The 17,197-nt window shown below is 50.2% G+C and overlaps 2 protein-coding genes across 11 annotated transcripts in view; one reads left to right on the forward strand and one right to left on the reverse strand.

Moving 5' to 3' along the window:
• Positions 1 to 8,381, forward strand: part of TICRR (TOPBP1 interacting checkpoint and replication regulator) — a 53,929-nt gene extending 45,548 nt beyond the window's left edge. For 2 of the 3 annotated variants that reach the window (XM_074400007.1, XM_074400009.1), the window contains exons 18-22: positions 343 to 477; positions 1,712 to 1,869; positions 3,999 to 6,150; positions 6,297 to 6,422; positions 7,259 to 7,561. In XM_074400007.1, coding sequence (XP_074256108.1) covers positions 343 to 477; positions 1,712 to 1,869; positions 3,999 to 6,150; positions 6,297 to 6,422; positions 7,259 to 7,389 — 2,702 coding nt within the window. In that variant the 3' untranslated portion in view covers positions 7,390 to 7,561. Of the gene's footprint in view, positions 1 to 342; positions 478 to 1,711; positions 1,870 to 3,998; positions 6,151 to 6,296; positions 6,423 to 7,258; positions 7,562 to 8,312 lie in introns of those variants that run through there. The other variant, XM_074400008.1, reaches the window with a different exon arrangement.
• The window catches only part of KIF7 (kinesin family member 7), a 49,634-nt gene that overhangs the window by 7,414 nt on the left and 25,023 nt on the right, over positions 1 to 17,197 (reverse strand). For 7 of the 8 annotated variants that reach the window (XM_039479968.2, XM_039479967.2, XM_039479966.2 and 4 more), the window contains 5 exons: positions 16,563 to 16,778; positions 15,392 to 15,598; positions 14,406 to 14,604; positions 14,150 to 14,296; positions 8,604 to 8,971 (listed from right to left, as the gene is read on the reverse strand). In XM_039479968.2, coding sequence (XP_039335902.1) covers positions 8,604 to 8,971; positions 14,150 to 14,296; positions 14,406 to 14,604; positions 15,392 to 15,598; positions 16,563 to 16,778 — 1,137 coding nt within the window. Of the gene's footprint in view, positions 1 to 323; positions 3,709 to 8,603; positions 8,972 to 14,149; positions 14,297 to 14,405; positions 14,605 to 15,391; positions 15,599 to 16,562; positions 16,779 to 17,197 lie in introns of those variants that run through there. The other variant, XR_012517845.1, reaches the window with a different exon arrangement.

Below are 17,197 nucleotides of genomic sequence, written 5' to 3' on the forward strand. Positions count from 1 at the left end.
AACTCCTGACCTTGTGATCCACCTGCCTCAGCCTCCCAAATTGCTGGGATTACAAGCATGAGCCACCGTGCCCAGCCACACCATTCTTAGATGGTGGCAGTGAATTGAGACTTGTGAATGTGATAGTCTTATGGGTCAGTGTTTTTTTAATACCTTGTTAGGACCATATATCAAACCCCTCTTAGTTTTTTAAGAGACACTTAGAAGTCTCTTAAAGCCAATAACTTGTTGAATTTCCATCTTATATATAGTATTATATAAATTTTGTCCATTTTTGACAACATGGGAAAATGTGAAGCTTATAGTTCTCTCTGGTTACTTACTGTAGTTCTGATTTTACAGAAATAAGCTTGAGACGAAGTCCTCGAATCAAGCAGTTGTCATTTAACAGGACGCATTCTGCTTCCTTCTATTCTGTGTCTCAGCCGAAGTCTCGAAGTGTGCAAAGAGTCCACTCATTCCAGGAAGATAAGTCAGGTAACATACAGACCCCTGTGCCTTCACAAGTCCATGCTGATTTGGTTGGAAGTCTTTTTTGGAAAAAGAAGCATGAAATTTGACATCTTCTTTCTTGACATTAGAGAATTAGGATAGGGATGTATAACTGAGATTCAGGGCAATGAACAGATGAACAGTTCATGGCCTTTATACTCAGTCATCCCTCAGACTCCTACAGCTGGTCATCCATGCTACTGTTATAGGGAGCTCATTCATTCAAGAGGAAGCTACCCATAATTTCCCATATGAACAGATCCTACATGTCAGTATCTTAGGTGGAAGGTGATATCTGTGTTTATATTCTTCATTCTTCTGTCCATGGTTAGCTTGCTAATAGATGTGTGTTTATTATTTTATCTTTTTTTTTTTGAGAAAAGGTCTCACTCTGTCGCCCAAGCTGGAGTTCAGTGGTGCAAACACAGCTCACTGTAGCCTCAACCTTCCAGGCTCAGGTGATCCTCCCACCTTAGCCTGCCAGGTAGCTGGGACTGTAGGTGTGTACCACCAAACCCATCTAATTTTTTGTTTTTTTGGTGGGTTTTTTTTTTTTTTTTTTGAGATGGAGTCTTGCTCTGTTGTGCAGTGGCACGATCTCAGCTCACTGCAACCTCCACCTCCCAGGTTCAAGTGATTTTCCTGCCTCAGCCTTCCGAGTAGCTGGGATTACAGGTGTGTGCCACCACACCCAGCTTATTTTTGTATTTTTAGTAGAGATGGATTTCACTACGTTGGCATTGCTGGTTTTGAACTCCTGACCTTGTGATCCACCTGCCTCAGCCTCCCAGAGTGCTGGGATTACAGGCATGAGCCACCACACTCAGCCATTTTTTGTGTTTTTAGTAAAGACTGGTTTTACCGTGTTGCCTAGGCTGGTCTCGATCTGCTGGGCTCAAGTGATCCACCTGCCTCAGCCTCCCAAAGTGCTGGGAATCCAAGTTTGAGCCACCAGCCAGATATGTTTTTGTATTTAAATTTACAAATTAAATTATTTCAGTTGCCTACATTTTCTAACATAGGAGCTGGGGTGAATATGAAGTCTTACTAAAATTTTGAAAGGCAGCAGTTATTGCAGTTGCTGCCATAATTAAGTGCGAATTTCCCCCGAGTTGCTCTAAAAAATTATTGCCTTCTTATTAGAACTGGCTGTTTTTATAGTACTGGATGAACAGGCGTTGAGAAAGAATTAAATGTTGTTGCTGTTTTTGACTTGCAGACCAAAGAGAAAATTCTCTAGTCCAAAGTAGTCAATCTCCTAAGAGTCTTCTTTTTGGGGCAGTGTCTGAGATGATCAGCCCCTCAGAAAAGGGTTCAGCTCGAATGAAAAGGCGTTCAAGAAGCACACTGGGTTCAGAGATACCTGCAGCTTACCAGGTATAAAGTTTCTGTGACGTTTGAAATAGAACAGTCTCCTGGAACACAGAGACATGGCCAAGGAACTCAAGATTCCATTAGGGAAGAGAAAGCGGGTGATCTCTAGATTTGAGGTGATTGAGTGGAGCCATGTGAATGATTATTAGACATGTGGGAACATGAAGCAGCAGGTTTGACTGAAGCCACAGTAGGGGAGGAGACAGAGATGATCGCATCTGTTCTCTTGGTTTCATCTACCGCTTATATTGTATACTACACAGATACCTTTCTGGAGTCTGACACTCATCTTTTCCATTTGATTGCTTACTCGATCCAGTCACCACCATTAGAAACCTGGGAGTCCTCCTTCACCCTCTCCCCAGCCGTAGCCATTCAGTTGAGTCTTGCCCACTTTATTTACAAATGGACTTTTTTTTATTTTTATTTTTTAAAGACGGGGTTTTACCACGTTGGTCACGCTGGTCTTGAACTCCCGACCTCAGGTGATCCACCTGCATTGGCCTCCAAAGTGCTTGGATTACAGGCATGGGCCACCACACTGTGCTTTTTTTTTTTTTTTTTTAAGGCAGAGTCTCACTCTTTTGCACAGGCTGGAGTGCAGTGGCACAATCTGAGCTCACTGCAACTTCTGTCTCCCAGTTGAAACAATTCCCCTGCTTTAGCCTCCCAAGTAGCTGGGATTACAGGCATCTACCACAATGCCCAGCTAATTTTTGTACTTTTAGTAGAGACAGGGATTCGCCATGTTGGCCAGGCTGGTCTCAAACTCCTGACCTCAAGTCATCTGCCCGACATACAAACTGACTCTTGTACCTACCCTCTCTTCTCCCTCCCTGCAATTCCTACCCTAGTTTAGGTCTACCTAGACTACCTCAACAGGCTTTTCCCTCTCAAAGGGAAATCCTCTACCCAGAGGTCAGAGTGATCTTTCTGAAATATTCCTCTCAGTTTGCTTAAAATGTTCACTTTGCTTAAAGCTCTATTGACTCCCTGTCTGCTAAAGCAAGTTTTTTTTTTTTCTTTTCCTAAATGGAACTCTTGCCTTCAAAAATAATCACCTTTGTTTGGAAACCCAGTGAATTGCTTGGAGGTTGGGAGGGACATGGAGCTCTGGAGAAAGTTTTGAAAACCATAGATCTACATGACCAAGATCAGTCTCCTCCCCTTGGCAGGCAGGGTCCTCCGTGATTTGGTCCCTCTGGCCTCAGCCCTTAGTCCTCCCCACTCCACCGTCCCAGCATCCTCAGGCTGGGTGCTGTCCTGCACAGCTGCTGCATTTCACTCCCGTCCCTTTGCTGGTATTGTTCCTATGCCTAAAGCCCGCCTCACCCTCACATTTCCCACATTTGCCTTCCCCTGCTGATATCCATGCTTGAAGACCTGACCCAGCTCGGTTAGGCAGCCCTCCTTTGCACTCTGTGATGTCCCTTGCACATCCCTGTCACTGTACTGGCCACACTGTATTTTCTTTCACCTGTGTATGCCCTGTTGAACAGGAAATGCCAGCTAGACTGGGAGTCCCCGATAGGATCAAGGAAGGTTGTAGGAAAGATAAGCATTCGTCTCCTTACCTGTTGGAGTTTTTCACTACATTTTTTTGCAGGAAGGCAGGGAAATTTTTTGTTGGGAAGTATCTTTTCTGAGACATTATCTTTGCTGCCGCACCTTCTATATCCACATATTCCACGTCCCCAACACACAGTGCCTGGCACATAGCAGGTGTTCAGTAACACATGTTGAATGAGGGTGAGCAGCAGATGAGGTGGCTCCTGGAGGCTGCCTTAGGCAAAGATCTGAAATAGCTGCCTCATTTGAAGAGAAGGAAGAGCTCGAGAATAGCTGCAGTGGTAGAATGATTCCATTAGAGGCAAAAAAAAAAAAAAATGGTTTAGCAATATTTGTTCCTAGGACAAACGAAACTTGGATAGTGTTTGGTCCTAGAAAAAGTGGACAAGTAAAATCTGAGTCATGTATTGGAGAGGGAAATGGGTCACTATTTGAGATTTCCGTCTTTAGATTATGCTTTTGGCTGACTATAAATCTCCCATTTGGTCTTAGAGATTACTAAAACACTGCAGAGATCATGAGTTACAATAATCAAGCACTGAAATAAGCATTTCTCTTTTCAGACTCCCAAGAAGAGTCACCAGAAATCACTGAGCTTTGCTCAAACTTCACCAAGAAGTTTCTCTCACACACCACAAATTCCGTCGTATATTCCAGAAAGGCTGCAGAAGTCCCCTGCAAAAATGACCCCTACAAAGCAGGCAACTTTAAAGGAGTCCTTAAAAGACGACTCCTCATACATCTGTGAGTCACCATTGGATTCAAAAATCACTCCTCAAAAAGGATGCACCCAGGCAAAAGGCACTTTTCTTGAAACAAGGACATCAAGAACTCCTAAGAGTACTCAGCTGCCTCAGTTTTCACCAAATTGTACTTGGCCACATTCAGTGGATTCCAAATCAGAAAGCCCCTCCTGTCCAGCACCCCCAACTTCATCCACTGCCCAGCCCAGGAGAGAGTGTCTCAGTCCCTTCAGAGACCCTCTCAGAACACCCCCGAGAGCAGCAGCCTTCATGGGCACGCCTCAGAATCACACACCCCAACAGCCCCATGTCGGAGCTGCTTGGGCAGAGGAACCAGCCCAGAAACTGAATAATAAAGCTATCAAAACCCCAAAAAGACCAGGGAATTCAACTATGACTTCTTCCCCACCTGTTACACCAAAGAAACTATTTACCGCTCCTTTATGTGATATTTCCAAGAAGAGTCCATTTGGGAAATCTAAAACAGAGTCTCCTTCCCCAGGAGACCTGGATGGGAAAGAGCCCCAGATGTCACCCAGTGCAGCTGCATCTCTCTCCCGCCCTGTTCCCTCAACGCCCCCCACACTCTCACAGAGCGCTACATTGGACACCATCCCTCCTCCGCCCCCTTGTAAAGCTGGGAAATGGTGTAGAAAGACCTCTGATCCCAGAAGGAGCATTCTGGAGTGTCAGCCCAATGCCTCTGCTACTCCTGGAGTTGGCATAGCTGCCAGCCCAGCTGCCACCACCAACTCTAGAGATGACCAGAAGCGACTGATCCTCTCTCCTCAGTCTCCTCCTGAAAGACGGAGCTACCCAGGCCCTGGTCTCAGGAGTGACTGGCAGGCATCCTCTCCTTTGCTCATTACAAGCAACACAGAGCATCTAACTCTCCTCAGTGAAGCCGAATGTCACGACAGGGGTAACTTGAAAAGTAACGTCTCATCGGTGGAAGAGGGTGAGGGGCTAAGGACAGCAGATGCTGAGGAGAAATCTCTGTCTCACCCTGAGATTCCCCCATCTCCTCCTTCCTGTGGGCCCAGCTCTCCTCTGATGCCTTCATGCAACCCGTGCTGTACCATAGACAGGAGGCAGTGCCAGGCTTTGGCACAGCTAGACAACCTGCTGGTGCCAGATTGGCATTCCACAGCCTCTGCCAGCCCACAGACCTACGAGGTTGAGCTGCAGATGCAAGCTTCTGGCCTTCCCAAACTTCGCATTAAAAAGATAGACCCCAGCTCTGTGTTAGAGGCTGAGCCCCTCAGTAAGGAGGAGAGCTCTTTGGGAGAGGAGAGCGTCCTCCCTGTTCTCAGCATGCCCAGGGCCAGCAGGTCCTCGGGCAAACCTGAACCTACCTATATGTCACCCCCCTGCCTCCGCCTCTCCCACAGCACACCTGGCAAGAGCAGGGGGCAAACCTACATCTGCCAGGCGTGCACCCCCACCCACGGCCCTTCTAGTGCCCCGTCTCCATTTCAAACAGATGGGGTTCCCTGGACACCATCCCCCAAGCACAGTGGGAAGACAACTCCAGACATAATTAAAGACTGGCCCAGGAGGAAGAGAGCGGGGGGCTGCAGCACTGGGTCCTCTTCTGGGAGGGGCGAGGTTGGAGCAGACCTTCCTGGGAGCCTGTCACTGCTGGAGCCAGAGGGCAAGGAGCAAGGCCTTGAACTCAACTTCCACCAGATGCCCATCTTGGAGGATTTTGAGCTTGAGGGAGTGTGCCAGCTGCCAGACCAGTCACCTCCCAGGAACAGCGTGCCTAAGGCCGAGGAAGTCTCCTCCTGGGGACAGTTTGGGTTGAGTTCCAGGAAGAGAGTCCTGTTGGCCAAGGAAGATGATGACCATGGAGCCAAAAGGATCTGTGACCTGAGAGAAGATTCAGAAGTCAGGATGAGTAAAGAGAGGTCTCCAAGTCAGAGTGCATGGCAGCTATCCTCCACAGGAGATGATGAGGTGTTTGTTTCAGGTGAGTTGTTTTTGAAACCCACTTGCCACAGGGTTTCTTTGGGCAGAGTGCTTGGCAGGGAGGCCCTTGGGGTTGCTTCTTGGGAGGCCTGGGCTTCCTGGTTGGGGGTCTGGGTGTGCTGCTGTGACCACATGGGATCTCTTTAGGCTCCACCCCACCTCCCGGCTGTACCCTGAGGAGCTGCCTCTCTGCCAGTGCCCTCCAGACTCTGACCCAGTCTCCACTGCTGTTCCAGGGGAAAACACCTTCCTCTCAGAGCCAAGACTCCAGAGGTAATGTTTGTTGATGGTCTAGGATCCTTTCCTGTGGGAGAGAGACTACCTGAATTCATCAGGTTTGTCAGGCAGCTAGATTCTGGAGGAGCCCCGGGGAAATGCTGAGTGTACACCCTTCCCAGAGAAAAAACTCCACATTAGAACTTGTGTGCGTGTGAACAGAAGCCCCTCAAAATCCTCCTATAATGCTTTGGTCCTCCTGAAGATGCTGACAGTCGTAGGCTTGCTGTAACATACTGCTCATCTGCAGTGTAAGAATCTCAGTAGGAAGGTGTTCTGAGTAACACAAGGGATAGGCCTGTTTATACCCTGTTCTTCACAGTGGGTTTATCCCCATGTTTTGTACATGCGGTGGGACATGATACTGACTCTAGCTGTAATCAGCCTTCCCTTTCCAAATCCTATTCCCAAAAGAACAGAATTTGGCCTATTAACTGTTCCTAGTTAGCAATGTTGCTTTCTGCTGCTATAATCAAAGGGGGGAATGCAGGAGGTGGGGTCTTTCGGTGGTTCAATTCCCTCAAAACTGTGACATAAATCATGCAAAATAGCATAACCCGCGATCTGAGACCTGGAAAAATGTACAGATTAACCTGAGGGAATTCAACTAAGGACACTGCATTTTCAGAGCTGCTTACTGCCAGCACAGTCCAAGCTGTTAAGGGCAGGGGCCTTCTAAAAAGTGTAGGTGCCGTTTCTGCAGGATGAGCGAACCTCCAAGGAGTGGAGATTTTCTTAGTCTGTTTCTGTGTGCACCCTCCAGGAATTAAGCCCATTTTTTTGGTTCGGTGGTCAGTGATTCCTGCATGCTAAGCCTTTCTGCCTTCTTCTAGATGAGGACGTAGACATATTTCCCTCCACTGCCGAAGACTCTCCCTTCAGTCGCGCGTTCTCCAGGAGGCGCCCCATCAGCAGAACATACACACGGAAGAAGCTCCTGGGACCCTGGCTGGAGGACTTATAGCCATAAACACTACTGAGCCCACAAGGTAAAGGAGTCAGCTAGGACCCTATGGGCATAAAGAAGCTGGGGGCCTGGTCCCAAGCCTCTCTTACCATGGTCAGCGTTCAGACTGCCATTAGAATAGGTTTTCTAATTCCCCTCATGGATCCAGTCCCTCTCCTGGCCCTGACCCTTGGTGGGGAGGTTGCAGGAGGAGATGGATGGCAATGTAGCTGGTGCTAGAACTCAGGCAGCCTGGGAGCAGCCAGACGAGGGATCCTGTTGTATGGGGCCCCACCCCAACTTGGCAAGGCAGGAGATCACTCTGCATCACGCCACAGAGAAAGGAGCCCTACCTGGGGTAAGGCCAGGCTGCTGTGGCACAGGCAACACACTGTAAACTGTGAAGCCACATATGTGAAATTCGAGTGCATTGGACAGCAGAAGCCATTTTTGCCTTCGCTGTGTAACCATAAAATCACCTCTAGCGACTGAGCACTCAGTACATTTTTGTTTAATGTTGGGCCTGGGGTGAACTGTGACCAAGGTCCAGCTCAGGCGGCCTCTACAGCAGCCACATTTCCAAGAGTCAGCCAGTTCACGGCACAGGCCTTGCCCGTTCTTGGGGAGAAGACCATCCCCTGGCTCACTGTTTCCACCCGGAGTGCCACTCAGACCCGTTGGACCAGCCTGCTGACAGGTCCTGGCTAACGCCGAGGGCTAACTCCGAATTGTGTCTCCAGAAAGCCTTCAAGCCTGTTGGGCTCCCAAATCTGATTCCTCTTACTGTCTCCTGTTTGTCCCTTAAGAGATTTTATTAAATGTTTTTTTTTAAGATCCTAAAAACATGCTAAGTCTCCTAGTTTCCCCTATACACATAAAACCATTTAAACCACAACCTGGTGGCCACCAACCCTTTTTGACAATTCTTGGCCGAACCCCAGGCACATCTGTTTATACCTGAAACCAGGATCGTCCCGAGACCTGAGCAAGTCACAAGATGGCAATTGGGTGCCACAGTTTCAAGGAAATACGCAGCAGCAATGTGCATCTTTCTGAAATGTGAGTCCAGTTCTTTCAGGCTGTGGCCCAAATTTGTTGATCCTTACGAGTGTAGAGATGAGGGCCTGGATTTAGAGTGTGCTGTAAGGACTGTCCTTCATGGAAGCAAATCAGATGGCTGCCCCTTTCAGCAGGATCGGAGTCTCCCTCCGAGGCAGGGTCTGCCCCAAGGGCTACAAGGGGTTTTTCCGGACGTCAATCATTCCCGGGCTGGCTCGTCGCAGTTCCCGCCGGAGTTTGGACGAAGGCCCAAAGTTCCAGGGCAGGCCTGCTTCACCCATGGCCATCACCCGCCCCATCAGGGGCTCAGCCGCCTCCCGCTGCCTCAGCTCCTCAGAGGACCCCTGCTCCTCACCACCCAGGCTCGAGCGTTTCCAGGTCAGTGGTAATGGAGCATGGATCAAATCCTGCATCTCTTCCCGGGTACGGGGGACCCCCTCAGTGAGCGGGCACAGCTGGAGAAGCTCGGGCGCTGGGTGCAGCTCCTCCTCATTTCCGGGAGCCTGTCTGCCCTCCGAGCCCAGGCTCCTCTTCTCCCCACCTGCGTGAAGTGGAGAATATCGTGTCTTCGTTGCAAGGTTCTTTGAACTGACTGCACCAGGACTACAGCATGGTGACCCCTGCAACCCACACATACACCTCCAGATGGCCTCCTGGAGCCAGAAAGTCTGATAACTGCAAAAGGAGAATAGCGAGCTCCTACAGTGCCTGATTAACCAACTTTGCGACATTCAACCATTGTTCCTGCCTCAACTGATAAGCCAACCTTGTGACCCACCCCCAACTCCCAGCTTGAAAAAACTGCCCTGAACTGTAACTTTCCACTGCCTACCCCAAACCTATACAACCAACTCCTATTCCACTGCCCTCTGCTGACTGTTTTCGGATTCACCCCGCCCGCACTTGGGTGAATTAACAGCCTTGTTGCTCACACAAAGCCTGTTTAGGTGGTCTTTTCATTCAGAGCCCACTTAACATTTGGTGCTGAAATCTGAGACGGGGTACTCCTCTGGGAGACCAACCCTCTGTCCCTACTCTTCCTCTATGAAGAGACCCACCTGTGACCTCAGTGCATCAGACCAGCCCAACACCCCTCTCGCCACCTTCAGATCAGGTAAGCATCTCTCCCTCTCTTTCCCTTTAAATCCTCCTAAATAGAGAAAAAGGAGATAACTCTCTCCCTTTCTCTTTCTTCCTTTAAATCCTTCTAACCAGAGACAAAGGAGACCCTCCTTATCTGTGCACTCAGAAACTCCAACGTTGGTCATGGACTCATGAAGACAGTCTTCCCTCGGTGTCTGGTCAATCATGCGGATGCCTGCCTTGATCACTCACCCATGTTACAGCCCAGGACTCATGGACGCCTCCCTGAAAATCCTGGTAGCTGCTCTCATTCTCCTCCTCTCTGCTTGTCTCCTTAAAACTTACTTCCTTCACTGTGGGCAATATTCCACCCTCTATTCCTGGGTCTTCACCTCTAGCCTGTGTCCTAAGAGACCTAAAACTTGGACTATCACCTGATTTGAAACCTAAACTTCTCAGTTTTCTCTGTAATTTGGCTTGGCCTGAATACAAATTAGACAATGGTTCCAAATGGCCAGAAAATGGCACTTTCAATTTCTCTATTCTGCCAGACCTAGACAATTTTTGTCAACGAATGGGCAAATGGTCTGAAGTGCCGGACATCCAGGCATTTTTTACACTCCATTCCCTCCCTAATCTCTGCTCTCAATGCAACCCGTCCCAAATTTTCCTTCTCTCCACCCCTATGTCCCCCTACCTTAACCCTAGGGTGCGGGACACCACCTCCCATCCCTTGCTACAAGCCACTCATCCCTCTTTATCCCCTTAAAACCTAATCACCCTTATCCCACCCAGCGCCATTACCCCATCCCAGCACAAGCCTTAAAAGGGCTAAAGCCTGTGCTACTCACTTATTACAACATGGCCATTTAGTTCCCACTAACTCTCCCTACAACACCCCCATCCTACCCATCCAAAAACTGGACAAGTCCTACAGGTTAGTCCAAGACCTCAGCCTTATTAATCAGAGTGCTCCCCATCCATCCCAGTGCCAAACCCCTCTACCCTCGTCCTCCATATTGCCTACCACCACCCATTATTCCATCCGGGACCTCAAAGATGCCTTCCTTACTGTTTGCACCCCTCTTCCCAACCCCTTTTTGCCTTCACTTGGACTGACCCCGACACCCCCCAGTCCCAGCAGTGACCTGGACAGTTCTTCCCCAAGGTTTCCGAGATAGCCCTCATGACTATAGCCAAGCCCTCACCTGCAGCTGCCTCTCCTCTCACCCTTTCACTTCCTACCTCATACATCAACAGTCTCCTCCTTTGCAGCCCCTCATAAATCCTCTCAACAGGCCACCCTCCTACTCCTTCAACTTCTAGATTCTAAAGAATCCCAAGTATCTCCTCATAAAGCTCCAATTTCCACCCCTTCCATGACCTGTCTCAGCATAATCCTCCATTAACACACGCGCTCTTCCTGCCCGCGGGGTCCAGTTAATCTCCCAAACCCCAATCCCCTCCACTCCTCCACAGCTTCTTCCTTCCTAGGCTTTGCAGGATGCTTTCACCTCTGGATACCAGGTTTTACCCCACAACCAAACCACTTTATAAACTGACAAAAGGAAACTTAGCTAACCCCATAAACCCCAAATCCTTCCCCCATTCTTCCTTTCATTCCCTAAAAAAGGCCTTAGAAACAGCCCCTATACCAGCACTCCCCAAGTCCTCCCAACCCCTTCTCCCTTCACATAGCAGAAATGAAAGGCTGTGCAGTGAGAGTTCTTACGCAAGAGCCCAGCCCACAACCCTCTTGTCAAAACAACTCAACTTGACGGTCGTAGGCTGGCCATCACGCTTACATGCTGCAGTGGCTGCAGCTGTAATACTCCTAGAATCCCTTAAAATTACGGACTATGCCCCATTTACCCTCTACAGCTCTCACAACCTCCAAGGTTTAGCATCCTCTTCATACCTCACACACTTTCAGCCCCTTGCCTTCTCCAGCTTGAGGCACTATTTAGTGAAACCTCCACAGTAACCATTGCTCTTGGACCAGACTTCAACCCAGCCTCTCACTTAACACCCAACACAAACCCTAATCTGCACAATTGCATCTCATTAACCCATACAGCAACTTCCCCCTTTCCCCATATTTCCTTCTTCCCAATCCCAAACCTGGACCACACATGGCTTATTGATGACAGTTCTTCAAAGCCCAGTTGGGTGGCACCGGCCAAACCTGGCAATGCTGTTGTATCCCACTCATCTATCATTGAGGCTGCCACACTCCCTCCCTCCACCACTTCTGGGCAAGCGGAACTAATTGCTTTAACCTGTGCTCTTACTCTTGCCAAAGGACTACATGTTAGTATCTATACTGACTCTAAATATGCCTTCCACAATTTACACCACCATGCTACCACATGGGCAGAAAGAGGTTTTCTCATCACACAGGGGTCTTATCAATGCCCCCTTAATAAAGGCCCTCCTTAAGGCTGCTCACCTCCCACCCAAGGCCGGGGTTATCCACTGCAGAGGACACCAAACCATTCAGATCCTATTGCCCAGGGAAATGCACATCCTTAGCTGACAAAACAGCCAAAGCAGCAGCGGACACCCCAGTGTCTCCCCAACAAGGCCAATGTTTTTCCTTTTCAGCCATCTCATTCTTTCTCTGGAAACTCGCTTTACCAGTGGCTTCCTACACAAGGCAAATGGTTCTCACACCACAGGAAGTTCTTCCTCCCTGCCTCACAAGCTCACTCTATGCTCACATCCTTTCATGACCACTTCCACATGAAATACAAGCCCCTAGCTGTCTTTTAGAACCCTCATTTCTTCTCCATCATCCATCCTGAAAACAATCACATCCCAATATCTGCCACTAAACTACTCCCCAAGGCTTCCTTAAACCTCCTCCTTTTCCTACACATCAAGCCAGGGGATTTACCCCCACACACGGCTAGCAAATAGATTTTACTCATATGCCCCGTACCCACAAATAGGTTCTAGTGTGGATTGACACCTTTACCAGATGGGTTGAAGCCTTTCCTACAGGATCCGAGAAAGTTACCACAGTTATCTCTTCTCTCCTGATATAATCCCCCAATTTGGTCTTCCTACTTCTATACAATAGGACAATGGACCAGCCTTCATTAGCCAAACTACCCAAGACCTTAATTTTCCATACTCCCAAAATCATTTGCCAACGGAAATAAACCCTTCCCTGTCCCCCCTGTAATGCCTACACAACAACAAAAAAAAGTAATTCCATTAATCCCCTTACTTGTAGGATTAGGAGTCTCCACTGCTGCAACTGGGATGGTTATAGTAGGCCTTACTACTTCCATCACCACATCCCGTAGTCTTTCTAATGATTTTTCCGACAGCATTTCAGATATAACTAAAACACCATCTGTTCTCCAAGCCCAAGTTAACTCCCTGGCTGCAGTTGTCCACAATTGCCGGGGCCTCTGTTGCCTACTGAGAAAGGAGGGGCCTCTGTTGCCTACTGAGAAAGGAGGACTCTGCCCATTCCCAAATAAAAAATGCTGCTTTTATCTAAACTAATTTGGCCTTGTATATGGCACCATCAAAAGACTTAATTAGCCCAAAAGCTTGCTAATCAGGCAAGTAATTATTCGGGACCTAGCTGGCCACTCTCTAACTGGGTATCATGGCTCCTTCCATTAGCAGGCCCCTTATACCCATTTGTCTCCTCCTATTGAGACTGCCTTTTCTGACTAATCTCAATGCCTACAAAATCATATCCAAGTAAAACCAATCAGTCAATACGACAAATGCTCCTTTTAACAACCCCACAACATCCACCTTTGCCCCAAAATCTCTCGACAGTATAAATTCTTTCCCATTTTTAGGTTTCCACACTGCCCCCAATCTTGCTTGAATAAGCCCTGAGAAACGTCACCCATCACCCCTCTGTACCACCCTCAAAATTTCACTGCCCTTCCAATTTTTCTAGTTTTTACTTTTTCCTTTATGTTATTAATATATAAAAAAAGCAGGAATACAAAGTTCTTTGAACTGGCTGCACCATGGTCACACCATGGTGACCTGTGACCCACACTTACACCTTCAGACAGCTTCCTAGAGCCAGAAAGTCTCAGATAACAAGAGACCACAAACATAGAATAGCCAGCTCCTGCAGTGCCTGATTAACCAACCTTAGGACATTCCACCACGGCTCCTGCCTCAACTGATAAGCCAACCTTATGGCACTGGACCTTGTGACACCACCCCCCACAACACTGACCCCTGCCACAACACCCCGACACCACAACACCACACCCCCCACCCAACAACACTGCCCGGCTTGCAAAAACCACCCTGAACTGTAACTTCTGTAACTTTCCACTGCCTACCCAAACCTATAAAACCAACTCCTATCCCACTGCCTTCTGCTGACTCTTTCAGACTCGGCCCACTCGCACCCAGGTGAATAAACAGCCTTGTTGCTCACACAAAGCCTGCCAAGTTCATTCAGAGAGTGCTTAACACTCACCAGAAACAGGTAGCAACGCCTTGCCGAAACCCTACCTCCCCCATGCCCCAGCACAATAAGCAACCTGTGAATTAAGCCAATAAGGGCTGGAGGAAGAGTGGTCTCTAAGCTTTCCCCAAAGCAAGGAACAGGCCTGACTTCATAGCACGGTGGGGCAGGAAGAGTTACCTCTGCTGTGGCCTGCAGTGTTCACACCACCGAGCTTCTGTTTCAGTTCCTGGTTTATCCACATGTAGCGGCCTAGTTCCTTCTCCAGAGCTTGAATCCGGGCCTCATACTGCCTCTTGCTGTCTGCTAACCCTTCACCAAGGTGATCTGGAGTGGAAGGGCCAAGGAAAGGGTGGTAAGGGCCTGTGGGTGGGGTGGGGTCTGTGAGGGGGGCAGAGCTGTGAGCACAGGTGGGAAGGGGGCAGGGGCTGCTTGCCTCGACTCTGCTGCAGGAGCAGCTGCAAGTTCTGCTCGTGCTCCTTCTGCTGCATCGTCAGCTGGCGGTCCATCTCCAGGCGTTGCCGCTCCAGGGCCACCTCCAGCCAGTACACCAGCCTCTGCTGCTCCTCCAGCTGCATCTCCAGCTCGGAGAAGGCAATCTGCTGCTGGTGCTGCTCCTCTCGGAGCGTCACCACCTGTCCCAAGACCCAGCCAGGCTCAGCCTCCACCAGGAGCCCTCTTCCCCCAGCTAATTCTCAACCACTGACACGGCATTGGCACATCTGCCACCACGGCACTAAGAAATGCCCAGTCTCCCCTGCTGAGCAAAGACTCAGCCTCAGATACCTTTCCACAGCGTTCTAGTGATCTTCCAATGATCACAGCTGGCTCTCATGATGAAACTCTTCTCTCTGCCACAAGCCCTTTCCTAGCCACACACCACAGAGCCGGGCAGAGCCTCAAGCTGTGGGACTTCATCTAGGCCAACCTCAGCATTATGGACATCTGGGACCAGAGAACTCTTGGTTGTGGGGGCCTGTCCTGTGTGTTACAGGATGTTCAGTAGCATCCCTGGCCTTCACCCCCACCACTGTGACAACCAAAAGTATCTCCAGCCATGGCCAATTGTCACCCAAGGGCAAAAACATCCCCTATTGTTAGCCACATGGCCACAATCAGAAGTGGAGGGCAGGAAACTAGGTCTTAGCTTCACACAAGTAAAACAGGCTTTAAAGTCAGGCGGCTCTGGAGACAAGGTGGTCTTGATCCTATCCTTTAGTCTGGGAGGAAATAGGGTATCCACTGGAGCAGCTGCCATGAGACACCTCCCCTCACCAGCCACAGGAGGGTGGGGGGAGGGCATGGGGCCGCAGGAGGTGGGGTTGGGGGCATTGGGCCAAAGGAGGAGGCAGGGGCCACGGGGGCCTCAGGAGGAGGACGTGGGGGCCGTGGGGCCTCGGGGGCCATTGGTTGATAGCCCACCTTGTCAAAATACTTGCAGAGAAGGGCTCTGGTCTCGGAGGATGAGAGGTAGCTGAGCTTGGCCATGAGGTTCATCTCGCACTGCGACAGCAAAGAGGCTGAGGCCCGAAGCACCCGCTGGCGGCATGTGATGGCCTCATTCTTGTACTCAATGGCAGCATCCAGGGCCTCGATGGCCTCATCCAACTGGAACAGCGTCCGCTCCTCCTGCAGGGACAAGGACACATGTGGAGCAACATCACCCACTGCCTGAATGCTGAAGTCCTAGGCAGACACCAACGGCCCACACATAGCCACAGCTGGGCCTTAAGGGTCCCCTCCTCCTAAGGGCAGAGCCAGAACATGGAGAGAGAAGCCCTGCTTACTGTCACAGCTCCGACCCCAGGGTGGGCTGGGGCTACTGCTCAGAGGCGGCCTGCTCAACTGCCAGCCCCGGCAAATAATCTACACTCAGGAAGCTGGGAGCACCAAACAGAAGGCATGGCTGGGACGCCATGGAAGCACCATGCTGTCTGCTGGGTAAGCTCTTACAGATGGAGATGTCCTGAGAAATGCATCATTAGGCAATTTCGACGGTGTGCAAACATCAGAATGCACTCAAACCTAGATGGTATAGCCCACCACAGATCTAGGCCACAAGCCTGGACAGCATGGGACTGTCCCGAATACTGTGGGCAGTTGTAACCATGGTATTTGTGTATCTAAACATAGAAAATGCACAGTAAAAATGTGATATGATCATCTTCTGGGAGCACTATTGTATGAGCTGTCTGTTATTCACTGAAATGTCACACAGCACATGACAAGTCACACAGGCCTTCTCTGCTCAGGGAACACAGATGTGTGGGCATGAGGTGCTCTGAGCATACTCCTGACGCTCTGTCCACACTCGGAGCCGAGGCATGTGGACATGTGCTCAAATGCAGCACAGAACAGGAGTGCAGGCTCCAACCAGAAAGGGGCTGAGGGGTCAACATGCCCCATCCCTGCATCCCGGCCAATGAGGCCAAAGCAGGGCAGAAGGGCCAGGCCAGCCCTCCCCAGCCCCCACCTCTGCCTAACAGTGTGACCTTGGGTCCACAGACAGCAAGGCCCAGCACCCCCAGGAGGGCTGGAGCAGGGGCTGAGGAGAGCAGACAGGTGGATGATGGCAGTGGGGGCTGCAGGGTACCTCGGGGGACAGCAGGCTCCCCTGCCGCAACTTGCTGTCGATCTCCAGGCGCTGCTTGAGCAACGAGTCCTTCTCCTGGCGCAGGCTGTCAATCTCCCCTCGGATCTGCTGCTGGCTCTGGGCGCTGCCCTGCCGCAACTGCCCACTCTTCTCTGACAGCTCCTTCTCCAGGTGCTCCAGCCGGCTGGACACACGCACGATGTCCTCGTTGAGGGCCTGGGGGTAGCACCACTGGGGATTAGGGAAGCAACAGCCACTGTCCTCACGGGGGTGACAGACAGCTGGCCGGAGGAGGAGGACGTGGGGGCCATGGGGCATGATGTCCTTGTTGAGGGCCTGGGGGCAGCACCATTGGGGATTAGGGAAGGAATAGGCACTGTCCTCACAAAGGTGACAGAAAGGGCCAGCCCAGTCACTGGATGCTAAGGACTCGGGTCCTTCCTTCAAGGAAATGACACTCCAGGTGTTCTGCTCAGCAGAGACCAGACAGTTCACAGAAGCTCCAGGAGGCGGGGTCAAAGGGACCAGAGCATTTGCAGAGGGACACTCAGAGATGGCAGGAGGAGGATAAGGACAACCAAAGGGATGACGCACTCCTGGCAAGAAGAGACAATGGGTAGGGGTAGGAGGAATGA

This window comes from Saimiri boliviensis, chromosome 5 (genome assembly GCF_048565385.1).
Source record: "Saimiri boliviensis isolate mSaiBol1 chromosome 5, mSaiBol1.pri, whole genome shotgun sequence".
Taxonomy (NCBI): domain Eukaryota; kingdom Metazoa; phylum Chordata; class Mammalia; order Primates; family Cebidae; genus Saimiri; species Saimiri boliviensis.